The sequence below is a fragment of the Pongo pygmaeus genome, chromosome 13, assembly GCF_028885625.2.
Source record: "Pongo pygmaeus isolate AG05252 chromosome 13, NHGRI_mPonPyg2-v2.0_pri, whole genome shotgun sequence".
In the NCBI taxonomy this organism is placed as follows: Eukaryota; Metazoa; Chordata; class Mammalia; order Primates; family Hominidae; genus Pongo; species Pongo pygmaeus.
Genome location: NC_072386.2, coordinates 126,365,270 through 126,377,143, shown reverse-complemented (window position 1 = coordinate 126,377,143; position 11,874 = coordinate 126,365,270). Strand labels below are relative to the sequence as shown.

General features: G+C 58.4%; 1 protein-coding gene across 2 annotated transcripts; it reads right to left on the bottom strand.

The window, feature by feature from the left end:
* Positions 1 to 2,120: 2,120 nt before the first annotated feature.
* On the bottom strand, positions 2,121 to 7,915 carry LOC129044151 (beta-lactoglobulin). 2 transcript variants are annotated; one of them, XM_054501826.2, is made up of 6 exons: positions 7,748 to 7,915; positions 6,623 to 6,759; positions 5,470 to 5,543; positions 5,115 to 5,222; positions 4,020 to 4,115; positions 2,121 to 3,124 (listed from the first exon to the last, which is right to left on the bottom strand). In XM_054501826.2, the coding sequence occupies exons 1-6, from the start codon at positions 7,856 to 7,858 to the stop codon at positions 3,105 to 3,107; spliced, it is 546 nt and encodes a 181-aa protein (XP_054357801.1). In that variant the 5' UTR covers positions 7,859 to 7,915; the 3' UTR covers positions 2,121 to 3,104. The 2 variants fall into 2 exon arrangements, with proteins under 2 accessions (XP_054357801.1, XP_054357802.1); XM_054501827.2 differs by lacking the exon at positions 6,623 to 6,759 and adding an exon at positions 6,488 to 6,591 and having other exon boundaries at positions 7,748 to 7,878.
* Positions 7,916 to 11,874: the final 3,959 nt, after the last annotated feature.

Sequence of the window (11,874 nt, the reverse complement as noted above, 5' to 3'; positions counted from 1 at the left end):
ATGAAAATAGATATTACATTAGCCACAAACCCCATATATACAGTATTAGTAAATACCTGGGCTAGATCTGGAAAGGGTGGGGTGTACTGAACTAAACAAAACTTTTTTTTTTTCCTGCCAATTTATGGATAAGGCTAGAAGACTTACTTTGAAGGCTGCTGAAGTTTTATCTTTAAAAATTATGGAATCAATATTAAAGCATTGTAAATGTCTTGATTTGCATGGCAGAACAACAGGTAAGCTTGCCAATGTTGAGAACTTCCAGGTCCCAAGGCAAGCCTGCTTAGGAGACTTAGAAACCAGGTCATCCGGAAAAGCCAACATCTGTCCCCACCAGCCAGCGTGTGCCTCCCTTATGGTGGGTGCTAAATTGATTTCTAAAAGAAGTTTAATTTTGCCAATTTGATGAGCAAAAATAGCCTCTCTTTTTTTTATTTGACTACTTATGAAGTCAAACCTTCTTTTAATCAGCCTTTTGATCTGTGCAAATATCCTTTTTCCATCTTTTGCTCAGTGCTTTTTTTTTTTCCTTTTAGAGACAGGATCTCACTCTGTTGCCCAAGCAGGAGTGCAGCGGTGTGATATCATGGCTCACTGCAGCCTCAAACTCCTGAGCTTGAGGGATCTGCCAGCCTTAGCCTCCCAAGTAGCTGCGTCTATAGATGCATATCACAATGCCCAGCTAATTTTTTTTTCTTTTTTCTTTTTATTTTCTTTTTGTTTGGGGCTTCTTTTTGTTAAGGTTTTTTTTAATTTTCTTTCTTTCTTTTTTTTTTTTTTTTGTAGAGACAGGGTCTTGCTATGTTGCCCAACCTGGTCTCAAACTCCTGGTCTCAAGTCATCATTTGGCCCCCAGCCTTCCACAGTGATGGGATTACAGTCATGAGCTGCCATGCCTGGCCCTTCAAGGAGTTTTGATTTACATATGTATTTACATATGTGATATGAACCTTTCATCACATTTGCTGCAAATGTTAATTTCGGATTGTTCTTTCCATTTTGATTGTGTTGATGACGTCTTTGATGTGCCGAGTTTAAAGTTCTCATCCTTTCCCCTGGTGTTGATACTGTCTGTGTAGGCACCCCATCCTCAAGTTACAGAAAGTATAGAAGTTTCAAGGTTTCCTTTTATTCAGAATTGATCAGGAACGAATTTTAAGATAATGTATAGGGTGAGATAGCTAATTTTATTTCTCCCCTTCTGTCTTGCCCATTTCCCTCAACACTAGTTATTGAATAAATAATGCTTTTTTAGGACAGGCCATTTGTACCATCTATGAAGTTGTTGTATATATTCGGGTTCATTCCTTGACTTGATACCCAGTTTCACTGCTGTTCTTCTGCCCTGAGCTAATGTCACATGCTTCTCAACATTGCTGTTTTATATTAGGATAGAATGGTAGATCCATCTGCATGACGCTTCTTTTAAAAATGTTTCCAAACCTTTATTCCTTCATGTAAATTTTAGATTCAGATCTACAGTTTGAGGAAAAATCCCACTGGAAGAGTAACTGAATTGCTCAAGTGTATGGGTGAACCTGAGGTTATCAACTCCATGATGCTGAGAGAGACACAGCACTCTCACGTTGCTATTTATCCTGGTCATTTTAGGGCCCCAGAGAAGGCTATTTTTTATGATCTCACAAATTCCATAAACCTCTTGTTAAACGTGTGCTTTGTGATTGTCGTTTTTCCTTGTGTTTTTCCAGCTGGGCTTGTTGGTTTGCAGGAGAACCATGGGGCTTCATCACTAGCTTCACCACCAGCTCTGGGTTTCGTTCCATTGTGTTTTTCCCACGTGGGGGAGAAGGGAGAGAAGGGGGAGAAGGGGGAGAAGGTGGAGACGGGGGAGAAGGTGGAGATGGGAGAGAAGGGGGAGATGGAGGAGAAGGGGGAGAAGGGGGAGATGGGGGAGTAGGGGGAGTAGGGGCAGACGGGGGAGAAGGTGTAGACTGGGCAGATGGGGGAGACGGGGGACAAGGAGTAGGGGGAGAAGGGGGAGAAGGGGGAGATGGGGGAGAAGGCGGAGAAGGGGGAGAAGGGGGAGAAGGGGGAGATGGGGGAGAAGGCGGAGAAGGGGGAGAAGGGGGAGAAGGGGGAGATGGGGGAGAAGGCGGAGAAGGGGGAGAAGGGGGAGATGGAGGAGATGGGGGAGAAGGGAGAGATGGGGGAGAAGGGGGAGATGGGGGAGAAGGGGGAGAAGAGGGAGAAGGCCTCACTGGAGGCGTTTTCGGAGCAGCCTCTGGCCATACCTGTCTTGGGAGCTCCAGACGACAAGTATTGAGTCCCTGACCCAATTTCCTCAGAGCCTGCCCTGCCGATGGGTGGCCCTGGCTCGCTGGGAACAGAAGCGGGCGCCGCCCTTCAGAATCCTGGGCTCTGAGGAGTGGGCGTTGGCTGGTCTCACCTGCCACACAGGTACAGCCGTCTGTGTTTATCTGGCAGCCCCGCTGGGCTTCTACAGGGAGCAGGGTCTGGAGCTGGGCTCACTCAGGGATCTCCCACCTCAGTGGGGACATATGCGTTTGCTCACGGAGCATGGAGGCCGCCTCTCTGGAGGATCCCCAGCCGACCCAGGTGAGGCAGGTCACAATGGAGGGGAGCTGGAATCTGAGAACAGACTCCGTGGGGTCATGTTCCTGAAGGACACTTGGGGGCCACCCCAGCAGCTCTTGGGGTGCTCACCGGAGGCACCTGGGACTACAGTGCTCCACTCATTGTGGATGTTTTGGAGGCGTCTGGCACTGTGGGCAGGAGCTCAGGGGGCCATGTGCCCCCTCCTCACCACCCTGGGTGTGCTCCAAGCCCACAGGCCAGGCTGGGGCCGGCTGCTGGCCCTCGGCTGTTGGTTGGCAGGTGGTTGGCAGGACCTGGATACCCACAGAGGGAAGAGGCCTTCCCAGCAGGGGAGGGGACCAGGGGAGGGGCAGAGTTGGGCTCAGGCTGGGGAGCTTCCTCGAGTCCCTGAGATGCAAAAGGGCTTCCAGGGGGACCTGGGGACAGTCCAGGCCACAAGCCAAGGTGAAGGAGGTGGAAGGGAGGCTGAGGGCAGCAGAGGGGTGAGGGGCCCAGGCAGGAAGACTCCAGAGCCGCCAGACCTAGGCTCAGGGTGGGGGACATGGGCCTGTGGAGCAGAAAAGAAAAAGGTGGTGATTCTGAGGACTTCACTCATTCATTTTGAAATCAATCAATAAATAATCACATAGCACAAAACAGCCGTCCCTCCCCTGGCATCACCTGGCCTTCTGCCTCCCCATGTTGGCTGTGTCCTGCCAGGGCCCTGTGCTCTGTGGAAACCCAGTCCCCCTGGGGGCCCACAAGGCCCCACCCACTGCCCCACTCAGCCTTGGATCTCATCCCTGCCCTCCTCTGCTTGGCTCCTGTTCCATCTGCATGACCCATCTTCCAGGGAGCCTTCCTCCCTCATCTCATCTCATCTCATCTCAGGGCCACCCACTCTGGCTGCCCGTGCTCACACAGCATGGTCACGCTCCCCCAACCCTGCTCCAGCCCCCACTCCCACCCCCATAGCCCTTGCCTTTATCAAATCAGGTAATTACAATGCTTGCTACAATGTAACCCGCACTAGGGCTGGATGATGTGTCTGTCTTGTTCTAAGTGAATCCCAAACTCCCAGAACAGGCCTGGCCCGTGTGTTTGTTGATTGACTGAATGATGCGTTGGGAGGCAGCAGAAGGGAGAGGCTGGCTGGGCACTTGGCTCAGGAGGCTGGAGATCTGGATCCCTTCCAGCTCCTCCTCCTGGCTGTGCAACTTGGCCTTGTTACTGAACTTCTCTGAGCCACATCTGTAGAGTGGAGACGGCGTTGGGCCCATATCATTGTGTCACGTGGGGCTGGTGAGATCCGGCAGCCCCTGAAGCAGCCAGCACAGGCCTGGCCATAAGGGGAGTGGGGATGGGCTACACCCTCAGTGGTGCTGGCTGGGAAGACGAGGCCCCAGACCCTCAGGCCCTCTTCCCGTCCGGCTCCAGGACATGACTGGGGGGGCTGTGCTTACCATCTATGTTGAAGACCGGGGCTTTCTGCAGGTGGAATTTCTCCACATACTCCAAGTATCTTCCCAGCCATTTGGGGTCCTCCAGCATTCTTCTCGCTGGAATCAGAGGGGCTGACAGTGAGGGGCTAAGGCCTGGAGCCTCTGTCTTTTCTGTCCTCCTCCTCCTCTGCGGAGAACAACGGGAGGCAGAGGCTCTGGGCATCGGCCACCCCACCACTAAGTTGCCACGACACAGGCTGGGGGCTCTTCGGAGCATGGCAGCATCGCCTCTGTGACCTCCCAGGCCCGGCCAGCTCTGATTGCACTGGCCCCAACCTTGTCTCCTCTAAACACAGGTCTGTTCTGAGCACAGCAGGTAAAGTGCCCCTGGAAGGAGGGAGTCAGGCCTGGCCTGCCTCAGTGGAGACCCCCAGAGGGTCCCGAGTTCTGGCCTGGTGCCACCCCTGCCACCCCGTTGACCTTCTCAGCCCTGGGGACTCTCGGCTGCTGCTGCCCCGCTCCACAACCCCATCCCGGGCTTGGGCTCCGGCTGGTCCTCTGCCCTGAAATGCCCCCAGCCCCATCTGTCTCCACCTCGTCTTCAGGACACTGCAGCCCCTTAATGTCCCCCACTCTGTCCCCTGTGCCCTATGTATCTCCACCTTGTCTTCAGGACACGGCAGCCCCTCGATGTCCCCCACTCTGTCCCTTGTGCCCTTCGAGCCCTTCTCGCATGGTGCTTTTACTTTCAGGGGCCCCACAGGACCCCGAGACATTGCTTGATAAGGAGGAGGACAAGGAAGGTGTTTTCTTAGTTTTATCCACTGATAATTCAAGCTCCCAGTGCAGCGCCCAGAGCAGTGCCCGCCTCGTAGCAGGCCCGCAGTGCACGTCCTGCGTGGGGACACCCTCCCTGAGGGGCACGTGTTGGAGGAAGCGCTCAGCTGCATCTCGGCCTAAGGCTGCCTGTGCCCTCAGAACACGCTGCACAGAATGCCCCCTGCCAGACAGGACGGCAAGTCTCCGCACAGACCCGGGAGTGTCCGGCAGCTCCTCCCTCCTGTCTGGGGTCCGAGGCACCGCATCCGCCAGCGCTGGGGAGAGCTGGCCACTTACCCAGCAGCACCCACAGGTTGGTGACCTCGTCATCCTCAAAGCGCACGTAAAGAATGAGGTTGCTGTAGTCGGTGCTGACGAAGCGTACGTGCATGCTGCCGCCCTCAACTGTGGGAGACCCCGGGCCAGATGATGCATGATGCCTCTCTCCTCCGTCCCCCAGGCCCTGGACCCCCCATGCCCTGTGGACAGTGCAATGCCACCAAGAGGATGCACGGCCTCCTTCCCCCACCCGGTCTTCCCCCAAAGCCGACAGCCCCTCCTGAGTGTTGCGGCCAGGACTGGGCGTCCGAGCGTCCCTTGCTCTCCCCTCCCCACTCAGAGCCCAGCCTGGATCCTGGACAGGGGCACTCACATGAGCCTTGGTACTGGCCTTGCAACTGGGTTGGATGGACGATGATGTTTGTTTCTTTACACACCCCTTCTCCTCTGGGAAAAGAGAAGGGAACCGGGGCCTGGTCAGCCTCCATCTTTGTCCTGTTGCCCTTTCCCAGGACGTGGTGGCCCTCTCAGGGCTCTCCACCAGGGGACACTGGGGCTGCCACCAGCTGAGAGCCCTCGTGTCCTCCCCGGGGCGTCAGCTCCCCAGGCTCAAGGGCAGCCTTGTCCTGGCACAGGCACCAGGGTCATGCAGCCAGGAGGAGGCGATGCCCAGGGGGTGCTGGGGATGGGACTGGAGTGATGAAATGGAGTCTTCCTCATTTCTGGGATGACACCAAGCCTCCTGGAATGGATTGGTCCCAGTCTGGCCTTGGCTCTGAGCTCCAGGTTTTGGGGGCTGGGACCCTGACTGTCCTGCCTGTCCCCACTTGCTCTGGCTCTGTACATAGACAGAGGTCCCTCGCCCCCATGCTCCTGCCTCTGTGCATAGACAGAGCCCCTCCACTCCCATGCCCCTTGCTCTGGGGTCTTCAGTTTCTCATTTGGGGTGAGTGCCCACCAACCCCGGGACTCTGCAGGCCACCGTGCGGTGTGTCTATGACCGAGCGTCTGCTAGGATGTGGGTCTAATGAGCTGTGGGTGCAGATGGAATAATGGAAGCTCGTTGTCGGCGTCACTGGGCTCAGCGTAGCTTGTCCCCAGGGCCGATTTTCTTTTGCTGACAGTGCAGCCGTCCTCAGGATTCCCAGGCTTACATCGGGGCCGGAAGGGGCGTGGGCCCGGGGTGGCTGTGGCCCTTGCGAGAGGGTGTTGGGAATTAGGAAACTTTCAAACACTGGAGATCGCACATTTAAAACTCCAGACCCGGGCTTCCTTCACAGCTGGAACACAGGCCCATGGCCCAGTGGGCATGTCTGCTGGGACTGGACATGGCCTCCGGGGCCGGGCTGTGTGTTTCCTGCCTGCCTGCCTCTGGCAGCTTCCGAGCTTACCCCTCTTGGAGCCGGGTCTTGGGCCTCAGCTTGGTGTGATGTGTTGCTCTGGCTCTGAACACTGTCACTGTCCCTTGGGGGTCCCTGGGTCTGAGAATGAGGGCCTGAGAGAGGGGCGGCAGGAGCCGTGCTTACTTCCAGAATAGCACGAAGTCCACGTCCCCGCCATCCCTGGTCTGGATGGAGTGGAGAGCGAGCCTCAAGGGGTCGGCCGGGGAGACCAGGTCTGCATGGTTGGCTGCCAGCTGCAGGGTGAGCCAGCGCCCCTCCACCTGCAGGGGTGTGGGCCGGGGCAGAGGAGGCCAGCTAGTGCCCGGCTGTGTGGCACCCCCTCCACCTGCAGGGGTGTGGGCCGGGGCAGGAGAGGCTGGCTAGTGCCCGGCTGTGTAGCCCCAGCAGGCCACCCTCTGGACTCTCAGGCCCCAGGTTTGGCACTGAGCATGGTCAGCAGGTGGTCGTGCCCCTCCCAGGGGGCTGCACTGGCAAACGTTCCCCCTTCCTGGTCCCTATAGGTCTAGATGGGTCCTTCCTGGCCCATCTGTGGGTCCAGGTGGAGGATAAGCCATGCTTCCTTCTTGGGAAGAGTCACTTCCCGTCCCCTTGTCTCAGGTCTCTGTCCAATCCCCTTCCCCACTTGCTGCCCCCGCTTCCCTCAGCCCCGCACCCCTGCCCCTGCCTTGTCCAAGCTCTGTTCCCCTGGCCAGAGAGGGCAGAGGGGAGGGTCTGGTGCTGTGCCGGGTGTCCCTCCATCCCTGCACTCCCACCAGCAGCACCGGGACCCCAGGGTCCACACAGGGAGGAGGAACTGGGACCCTCTCTGTACCCGGGGCTGGCCTCTTCATGTCACCCAGGGTGAACCCTCCCCTGCTCGGCTGTGTCCCCTGGGACCCTGCTCCCTGCCTGGGCTCAGTGTCTGGGCACTCTGCTTCTCTGGCCACCACCCTGCAGCCTTCTCCTGCGACTGCTCTTGTGCTGCAGCTTCCACAGCCCAGAGAGAGAGAAAGTCCCCGAGGAGAGAGGGAAAGGCCCCGAGGTTAATTAGTGGCCGCTGGTGCCGGCTGCGCAGGAGGACAGAGCCCGCTCCCGCCTGGGTTGGACCCAGGTGCAGCTCACCCTCCAGAGCTGCTGCGGGGTCAGGCAGGACCCGAACCCCGGCCCCCCCATCTGCCCCCACCCCCTGCACCTCCTCAATGTGACACTCATATCCACTCAAGCCCTTTTCCCAGGCCTGAGTCTGGGGACCGGACCCATGACACGTACCTTCTGCGCATCGAAGCCTGGCTGTACCGGCACCTCTTCCAGAGCCTTCTGGGCACCCGCCAGGCCCAGGCCAAGGGCCAACAGCAGGAGCGGACCTTTCTCCAGGGCCATGACTCCGGGGAAGGGAGAGCGTCCCCAGCCAGCTCCCTCCTCTGCGCTGCTCGGACCCACCCCACTGTCCCACCCGCCACCTAAAAGTTCCGCAATCTCACCCCAGGAATGACGCCGCCTCCCAGCACCACCCCGTGTCTAAAGTGATGCCAAGCTGTTGTTTGGACTGGGTGTGGAGTGGCCGTTGGGGCGGTTTAACCGCATTACACATCTGTCCTGGATTCTGGGATGAGGCCTGTGGCCTGAGGGAGGCTGAGAAGAGGGCAGAGGAGGACGTGGGCTCATTCGGGCCTGCAGCCCCTCCTCCCCAGGCGCCCTGGCCCCCAGTGTGTTTGTCCACTGGCTGCTGGAGCCACGGATGCCAGGATCACTCTCACATCCCTGTTCACCTCGTGCTCACAGTGGGGCCTGCCTGGGTGTGGGGAGGGTGGAGGGGATGACACAGACCAGCTCTGGGATGGCACTCGGCACACTCCAGGCACTGAACCGTCACGGGGCGTCTGCCCCTTGTTCCTGCTTACTGCAAATGTCTCCCACCAGCCCCCTCTCTCCAACCCTGGAGCCACTCCCAGGCCACGCCATGAGCCTCTCTCCTGCCCCATCCTCCTGCCCTCGCGTGTCCGGAGGCCAGCGTGGGGTCGGGTCAGGTGCTCCCTGCTTGCCCGTCTTTGGGTCCTCCTTTGCCATCTGGATTAAGTGCAGATCTCCAGGCAACAAAGCCCCTGTGGTGTACCCCTTCCGCATTCCCTCCCTCTCTGCTGCAGCCGCACAGAGAAGCCTGCCAGCCCTTGAATGTGGCACCTGCCTCTGTACCCCGCCCCCGCCCTGCCCTCCTTCCTCCTGCCTGGGGCTGCGTGGGGCCAAGGAGAGGCTGCCTGACCGCTGCAGGTCCCAGCTTCCAGGGAGTCTGGGGTCTGGTGTGGGGAATACAGCTGGCCTCAGGATGACCACTGGCTTGGCCTCAGGGTTCTTAAATGGACACTGGGGGCTACTCTGGGCTGGTGCTGCAGGGTTAGCTCTAGGAGTGACGCCCCCCCCAATCATGGAATGTGGCCAGTCCCAAGTTCCACCCACTGAGCTTCTGCTTTCTCTCCAAAGATGGAGAGCGGGCGGGGATGCCATGGTCTGTGCAGGGTGCTCCAAGGACGGAGTCAGGTAATAAAGGAAAGAGCTTAGTCGAGTGTCTGCCCCTCATAAGCTCGCTGTGAAGTCAGCTCCCAGCCAGAGGTCCTGGCTGAGGGTCCGGTTAGGTTTACAGGAAATGCACCCAGCCCATCAGGGAGGCTCCGAAGCCCTGGCTGGGGAGGGCCTGGCCTGATCTGTGGGGTCTTTCTGGAGGCTTCCATCAGCAGGCCAGGGTGAGGCAGCTCTCCCAGGTCAGCCTTGGTAATGGCCAGGCTAGAAGATGAAGTCTCATTCCCCACCCCTGGCCACAGGCACAGGGACTCAGGTGGGCCTGAGGAGACCTCAGGCCCATCCCCTATGTCCTGGAAGACAGAGCAGCTGCCGCCCATGGCTGACTCAGTCTGGGCTCCTACACACCCTCCAGCGCTGAGCTGGCCATGCTTGAGTCAAGGGGCCAGGGACCGATATAGCATCCTGCATCCTGCCCACGCCCCCTGTGCCCTGGGGAGGCCCCACTCTGCACTGGCTCAGCTCCGCATGCAGGTTCCAGAAGCGGCCACGGCTGGGTAGGGCTCAGCGCAGGGGTGGCAGCTTGGGTGCAGGACGTCACTCAACAGCGGCCACACTCAGTCTCAAGTCGGCCTGTTTGGTTGGGCCTTAGGGGGTCCTAGCACTCCCTGTGGACCTTCCAGGGCCCAGCTGCTGCCCTGGGTCTGTGATTTCTGCCTCTGGGCACCTTCCCCTATTTCCCATCCTCCCTGGTGTCCAGGTGCTAGCCTGAGATCTGTGTGCAGGGGTGAGTGCAGGTGTGTGTGAGTGTGCAAGTATATGTGCATGCAGGGGTATGTGCACGTGTGAGTGCAGGGGTGTGTGTGTGCAGATGTGTGTGAGTGCAGGGGTGTGTGTGTGTGCAGATGTGTGTAAGTGCAGGCGTGTGTGTGTGCAGATGTGTGTGAGTGCAGGGGTGTGTGTGTGAGTGCAGGGGTATGTATGCAAGTGTATGAGTGCAGGGGTGTGTGTATGCAGGTGTATGTGAGTGTAGGGTGTGTTGCAAGCATGTGTGAGTGCAGGGACGTGAGTGCAGGGGTGTGCATGTGCAAGTGTGTGTGTGCACGTGTGTGCAGGTGTATGTGCAAGTGTGAGGTCAGGGGTGTGAGTGCAGATGTGTGTGAAAGTGTGTGAGTGCAGGGGTGTGTGTACAGGGGTGTGTGCAGGTGTGAGTGCAGATGTGTGTGTGCAAGTGTGAAGTCAGGAGTGTGAGTGCAGGGATGTGAATGCAGGGGTGTGCATGTGCAAGTGTGTGAGTGTGCACATGTGAGTGCAGGGTGTGTAAGTGTGAGGTCAGGGGTGTGAGTGCAGATGTGTGTGCAAGTGTGAGTGCAGGGGTGTGCACAGGGGTGTGTGCAGGTGTGAGTGCAGATGTGTGTGTGCAAGTGTGAAGTCAGGAGTGTTAGTGCAGGGGTGTGTGAGTGTGCAAGTGTATATGTGTGCAGGGCTGTGTGTGCAGGGGGCAGACAGAAGGGGTGACTGGAGACAAGGCAAGGGGCACCAAGACTGGGTGCCAGTTTCATGCCATCTGGGGTGGGAGGAGGCTGTGGCTCTTCCTGAGACCTCAGTGGGAGCTTCTAGAGGGTCCCCACCTGCCCTGTGAGCCCTGCACACCTGGGTAGAGAGAGTAGGGTCTTCCTCGGTCTGAAGATTCCCTTCCTACCTGGATGTTCTGACTGAGGCCAGGCCCTGGACCAGCCATCTTTAACCAGCACCGCCCAGCGGCCTCTGGCCCAATGGACTGGGGACTGCACTGGGAGGGCTGTCCTTGGAGCAAGACCCCGTCCCTTCTGGTGGAAAAGGCCGCTGGCCCAGAGCAGCAGGTGTGGACAGGGGCAGGGGTCCATTCACCCACAGCTGGAGTTTGTGCACTTTGCTGTGGATTAAAGCAGAAAGCAAAAGTCACTGCAGGAGCTTAGTGGCCTGACCCCCCAGCCCTGCCCACAGCAGCAGCAGCCCAGCCCCAGACTCTGCAGAGCCCTGGACCAGCCAAACCCACCCTGGACAGCCCCTGGTCTCCTGGCTGCCTCTCGGCACGCGTGCTCTCAGGGTGAATTTCCTATCGGGGAGTGTGGTCATCCCACAGCCTGCTACAGTTCAGGTTCCAGCAAGACCTGAGGCTACACAAGCGGCCCCCAATGCTGTCCCTTCCTGACGCCTTCTGTAGGTGTGCGGGTCTCATGTACCTGCTGCCCACGCTCACCCGCGCAGCCATCCCTGCGGCCACCAGGGCTGCACCAGGTGGTGCATGGGGTTGAGGGGGTGGGGTGCCAAGGAGGTCACAGGCGACCAAAACCATCTGTGACGAGGATGGCAGGTGAAGAGGGTACCCTGGCATCTCCATGGAGGGAGACCAGCCCGTGGGAGGGGGCTCCAGCCCCTGACCCTCACAGCCCACCCCCCGGACTCTGTTCCTTTTCTCCTTCCACTGTCCCGGTATGGGTGCTCCTGTCCAGGGGTCGAGCAGCACCTACCTCGGGCCTCTGCCACAGGGAGGCTGCCTCCCTTGTGATTTTCCGTGTCAGTCGTGGCAAAGTCACAGCCATGAGAGTGAGATCGTTTTTGCCCTTCTCCATGACAGAAAATGGAACAGCTCACGGATGTGGGGATCCACTGGCCACCTCCCACCCCAGTGTGCCCTGCCCCTCCCAGCTGGCTCAGCCCCGATCCCCATCTCCCTCACAGCTCAGTCCTCGATGGGCACCTGGAGCCCAGGATCCAAACCACGGGCGCAGACCCAGACCACTGACATCATGTGTCTCTGTCTCTCTGTCTGTCTCTCTCCATCTCTGTCTCTCTGCCTCTGTCTATCTCTTTCTGCCTGTCTCTGTATCTCCATCTCT

Excerpts from the sequence above, each read along its gene's own strand:
- LOC129044151 (XM_054501826.2), bottom strand. The coding sequence starts at position 7,858 with ATGGCCCTGGAGAAAGGTCCGCTCCTGCTGTTGGCCCTTGGCCTGGGC. Across the intron at positions 5,544-6,622 it reads GACTTCGTGCTATTCTGGAA|AGGAGAAGGGGTGTGTAAAG; the intron begins GTAAGCACGGCT and ends CTCTTTTCCCAG. Across the intron at positions 4,116-5,114 it reads CAACCTGTGGGTGCTGCTGG|CGAGAAGAATGCTGGAGGAC; the intron begins GTAAGTGGCCAG and ends CTCTGATTCCAG.